This window comes from Phanerochaete carnosa, assembly GCF_000300595.1.
Source record: "Phanerochaete carnosa HHB-10118-sp unplaced genomic scaffold PHACAscaffold_59, whole genome shotgun sequence".
Taxonomy (NCBI): domain Eukaryota; kingdom Fungi; phylum Basidiomycota; class Agaricomycetes; order Polyporales; family Phanerochaetaceae; genus Phanerochaete; species Phanerochaete carnosa.
In genome coordinates, this window is record NW_006767686.1 from 1 (window position 1) to 5,435 (window position 5,435).

At 47.2% G+C, this 5,435-nt stretch overlaps 2 protein-coding genes across 2 annotated transcripts; both read left to right on the forward strand.

Annotated features, from left to right (window-relative positions):
• Positions 1-2,549: 2,549 nt before the first annotated feature.
• On the forward strand, positions 2,550-3,150 carry PHACADRAFT_48162 (uncharacterized protein; the record flags this gene model as incomplete). Its single annotated transcript, XM_007402220.1, has 2 exons — positions 2,550-2,867; positions 2,935-3,150. Coding segments are annotated over 2 exons (534 nt in total), but the record flags the coding sequence as incomplete, so codon positions are not given.
• A 639-nt stretch (positions 3,151-3,789) lies between these two features.
• On the forward strand, positions 3,790-4,560 carry PHACADRAFT_33593 (uncharacterized protein; the record flags this gene model as incomplete). The annotated part of the gene is made up of 2 exons (XM_007402221.1): positions 3,790-4,074; positions 4,126-4,560. 2 exons carry the CDS (start codon positions 3,790-3,792, stop codon positions 4,558-4,560), a joined length of 720 nt encoding a protein of 239 aa, XP_007402283.1.
• Positions 4,561-5,435: the final 875 nt, after the last annotated feature.

Here is a 5,435-nt window from a genome sequence, read left to right on the forward strand (position 1 = left end):
GTGGAGCCCTATCACACTGGGAAAGGGCTAAACTACACTCAACAACATGGGTATGCAAACAGGGCTTAAAAACACCACATATGCAGATGTACAGAAGCTTACAGGTAGAGATAAGCTAAATGCAGCTACATACATAGTATTCAGACATATTCTAACCCTTCCAGGTGGTGATCCCCTTCCCACATATGCTGTAGGAGCCAGGCACACACCTGTGCACAGATGGTGGTTTTGAACTGGTCAGAACTTGATCAAGGTGTCACTCCGGGGTTAACTGATGCACTGCTCCACCAATACATGTCCCCTGAACCTATAAAGTTGCATACCCCCGTTTTCATAGGCTGGGAATCGAATAGAAACGGTCCGCTCGTCCGATTCTAAGTGGTTGAGCCAGTAGGAGGTGTTTTCGACGAGATCAGCGAATAGGCGCCCATAGAAAACACTAAGATCTGCTTAATCGGACGGCTTCCAAGGCCTGGGATCGAAAATAAACCATAGCCGTCCTATCCTGGGCTAAAAGTGACACCTTCTAGCATATGAAAACATCTGATATGTGTCATTTTATTTGCCAAGCCTCGCAGGCTCTACAGAGAGTTTGTGATTGCCTCAGGCTCCCCACACTCTTGGGAAGGGCTCTAATGCCATCTATCATAATTGTATAACATTAGAAGAGCTGTAGGAGCTTTGCAAAGGGTTTCCAGCTACTTCCAGGCCCAAAGAAATCGATTTTTGATAGAAACAAAAGTATAGTATATTATACAGCAGTTATATTCACTCTAAACTGCACATAACTACTCTAAATAGGTACAGGTACATATGCTAGAAGGTTTTGAGTTTATTGGACAAAGGGGAGGGGAGGAATTGAGCTAAGAATGGCTCCCAAAAGCGAAATTGATGTAAGGAGCCAGATAGCCGGGTGGCACTTGATGGAGCTGATGGGGTTTAAGTTTGCGCTAAATCCGCAAAAACTCGACTCTCGGCGAGTATTTTGTGAATAGCAGGCCCAGTATTGGTTTCTGACATATGTTCTCCACCTTCCCATGTTATAAAACAAAAACAAGCGTCCAAAGCGGTATGTTATGGCATATCTCCCAAATGTGGTCTATATTTCAATTCCAGCTGATGGAAACACCATATATAGCATGCCAAGAGGCAGTGATGTGCAGACAACCGTCCAAATATTTGGACAGGCCGACGACCAAATGATAAAATGCTGATTAGACAGTGGTCACTCAAAGTAGTCTGCTATTTCCACAGCCTGACAACCAATTAGTAACCAATCAGAGCCTCTCGGAGATCACTGTTACCATTTTAGGAGAACTGTGGCTCGTCGCTGCCTCTCTGCTGAATACAAAGGATGTTCGCTTTGCAATGAAGACGGTGCGGAGAGCAGTGGTTTAATATTAAGAAAATGCGAAATGCACAATACTCATATGCTCCACTACATGAGCAAGCTGCACGGAAAGCTTGTTACACACAGGAGAGGTAGGCTATGGGCTGACTCAGGTCTGAGATCCTGCTGTGAGCCTGTGCCCCCTTTGTGCCATCTGTGGTGAAGGGATATAAGGCTTGAGAGAGCTGTGAATAATACCAAAATCACAAATAAGCCCCCTCCTCACCTGTCATGGATCCCAAGCAAACTTCAGCATGAGTCGGAAAGCCTGGCAAGCCTGAAGACTGGACCTGGCAGTTCTTCTATAAACACCCCGACTATGGCTCAAGACGCCCCCCACTGCCCAAATCCGTATATGGCACAAAGCCCAAGGCATTCTGCAAATGTTGCTTGGACAACTGAGTTGAGAACGAGGAAAAGCTGGACAAGGGACGGCTCATGGCTGGAACTCTAGCTCAGCCAAGGCCCCACAAGCTTATTGCATGTACATGTGAGTTAAAGGGTCGCATTCTGAAGTTATGCTAAACTTTATGCAATGTTATTTGTCACAGACTGGGATATTTCGAACAGCAAAGATCACAGCTGAATAGCCGGACGTGCTGAAATGATAGAGAACCACCTGCGCTTCTGCAAAGAGCAGCTGCCCCATGTGCAAGATCGCGCGGAGAAAGCGCACAATGAGAAACAGCGGTGGAAGCTGGAAAAGCTAACACAGTCGGGAGCCTCCAGTGCACAGCAGCTCCTCGGACCGCTGCAGGTAGCTGCACAATGGCCAGGGTACAACCTTCAGCATACCACACCTAATGCATCGGCTACAGCTCCACTTGCTGGTCCATCCCGCCTTTCCCAGTTTGCTGTGCTGTTGCTTCCGGTATCAGGATCTCATCTCTCTCATTATCCAGATCTCCGCACCATCAGCCCCTTTTTGTCGGCACCTCCATCAATGCTTCTCAGCCCGAGTTCAGCATTGTTATCATGTCCCCCATTCACTGCTTCATTTGCTGCCCACATACCTCTGCCACCGTTCTGCTCAGTATCCCCCTTGGTGTCAAACTATTCCTACTCTACATCAAGCATTGCTCCTTCGCTTTCTCGCCGACCATCAGCTTCATACATAGATCTCTCAGACACCACTGCTCAATATCCACTTACACTACAGCAGTGGATGGCTTCGCAGCAAAAGTGTTTTGAGCAATGGCTCATGTGCATCACAGCATCCTGTGGCTTTCCTCTCACTTGGCTAACTAATTCAGAGGTCCTTTTATTTATGCAGGAGTTTGTTCACGTCGCCACCATTGTGCCTACACACTATACTCTCACACGCCGGATCTTTCCCCAAACTCTCGCAGATCTTCGTGCTGAAAGAGACAGAGCGATCGCTGGCCTCAATCATCAAAATGATACCTTACAGTTTGACAGCTGGACAGCCGTGAATCAACATCACTATGATGCATTCATGCTAAGCTTGGCTAGCCAGGTGCATCATCTTGTTCTCTGATTGCGGGTGTTGTTTCATATTTTAATATCTCTGATATGATCTGCAGGTGTACTCGGTCAAGGTGTATGATGTTTCGGCTGACCGGAAGTCTGGCGACAGGCTTTTCCAGCTTGTCGAGAAGGTTTTATATATAGTGGAGACTTACTGGAAGGTTGAGGTTGTTGGTGCATGTTCAGATGCTGGGCCCGATGGTGCCAAGGCATGGTGCAAACTGCTTCGCGCATGCAAAGATATAATTTTTCTAGACTGCTACTCACATCAGGTAATTTTAACCTTTTGATGCAATGCAGTTCACTGACTGTTACCATAGATTAATCTCATTGTTGGTACCTACTTCAAGACCACAGGCACCTGGTATATTTGATACTCCAAGCTTGCCGATGAGATCATCACCTGGATCCGGAGCAAGACTCTCGTGCATCGCCACCTCAAACTGAAGCATGCGGCACTGAATGGCGGTGAGGGTCTTAGTGTTCTGCGTGCTGTAATCACACGCTGGATAGCACACTATCTGGCGTATTCCTGGCTTTATGATCTTCGCCTTCCATTGGAAGCCCTTATCACACTGGATACTGTACTTCCTGAAAAGGATCGGTGTGTTATCTTCGGAGATGAGAAGGCCCAAGAGAAGGCGAAGCAGATAGTGGCTGTGGTGCAGGATCCACTCTTCTGGCCTGCAATCAATCGATAAGCTCTTGTGCTGTAAAGTTGCTGCACTCACGCTGTTATACTAAAACCATGGTTGTGCAGGATGTGATGTCACCTGAAGCCGCTTACTATTGCGGCAAACATTTCTCAAGCCAAAAAGATTTGCATGGACCAAATTTTACTTATATTTGGCCTTTTGCACCTACGATATTTGCAACTTACCTCATTAAATGATCAGCTTGTTCATACCAGCATGCTCAACGCAATAGAGGCTCGCTGGAAAAAGGCCAACCAAGATGCATTCATTGCCGCTCTCATTCTCAACCCATTTCACAAGATCCGGCCACTCCAGCCGCTCTTCTCCTTCTCCGTTGGTGGTGTCTACGCCCTTCTCTCCTGCTTGTGGGAGCACTTCTACACTGTACCGGTGCCCGTTACTGACCTACTCGAGAATGTTCAGGAGTATCTCGTGGAGAGTGGACACTTTGCAGATATACGGAGCTGGCAGCATTCTATCTGTCTTGCAGCAGAGGCTATGGTATGTTATCCCCATCATATCTACTTATAACTATGCTTATTTCTCTCGTAGAAAACAAGCCCAGATTCGATCCAGGTCTGGGATTTTGCACAGCATCCAGAAGCACTTGTCCGTTCCATTATTCAACTTGCACGCCACCTACTTTCTGTATGCATAAACTCTGCATCATGCGAGAGGCTGTTTAGTTCTCTTGGGAATATTCTCACGAAGCTCTGCAATCGCTTGGGCAATACCACGCTCCTGTCTCTCACTGAGATGAAGATGCATATTCGTGATGAGCACCTTTGTAATCAATGCCTCCAGTGCCGTCTTAAGTTTCAGCTCGAAGGAGATTGCCGACAAACAGCTCAGGTGACCGAGAATGCCGGCTCAGCCCCTGAGCCCATTCTGTTGCCATTGCCGCCACCTCCATCATCCGCTCCTGATGCTACGCCTAAAGCCAATGAAGAGGAGATCAGCTCGGAAGAGCTCATGCAGAAGCTGTGACACATGGCTAAGGAAGAGGAGTCCGATGTCTCTACAGCTGAGCTCACTAACAAGTATACTGCGCTTTTCCCACAATGACTTAGCATCACCATTGTAGACCTCTTCAACTTCGAGGTCCTATATTGGTTGGATGCATGTGAGAAGACAGGCGAGGTGGGCTTGGGTAATGAGCTTGAGTTATATCAGCTTCTGAATTCTGGATTGTCATCAGGCGACAGCTCACAGACACATGTGGAGCTTGATCCAGGTGTTGAAAGCATTGTATTTTCTTAGTTTTGCACTGTATTTACATCTGTACAACTATTGTAGCATGATCTTCTGTCTCTACTGCTCTGTTCACCGCTACTCCTGCCCAAAAAGGGTAAGGACACTGATGCATCAATTTGACCACCAACATTTGGACGACATTTGGACGTTATGTCATCCAAACACTGGCCAGAACGTTCAATCGCTGTCTTGCACACCACTGCCAAGAGGTGCTGAAGAGGCTCTACAGGCCCTATGTAGTTGCTAGCTCAGTTACTAGTAGGTAATACATCGCACACTGTAGTAGTTACTGCCACATGATTAACCAAACATGTGCCAAAGGGTGGCCCGGAAGCACCATCATACTTGAGTGTGTATTTGCAAGTGCCCTGAAGATAGCGGCAAATATGTAATGCGCGATTCAGGTGGTCTTCACTGGGATTCGCGCTGTGTTGCGCAAGTTTGGTGACTGTGGATGCGATATCCGGTTTGGTTCCAAGCATGATATAAAGGAGCGAGCCAATAACCACTTGATAGCAGCTACAGCGAGCAGTGTCGACTGCTCCTTCATGGTATCTAACCCTCGAGAAGTGGAGTTTTAGCTGGCTTGGCATTTGTCTGGCTGCAGC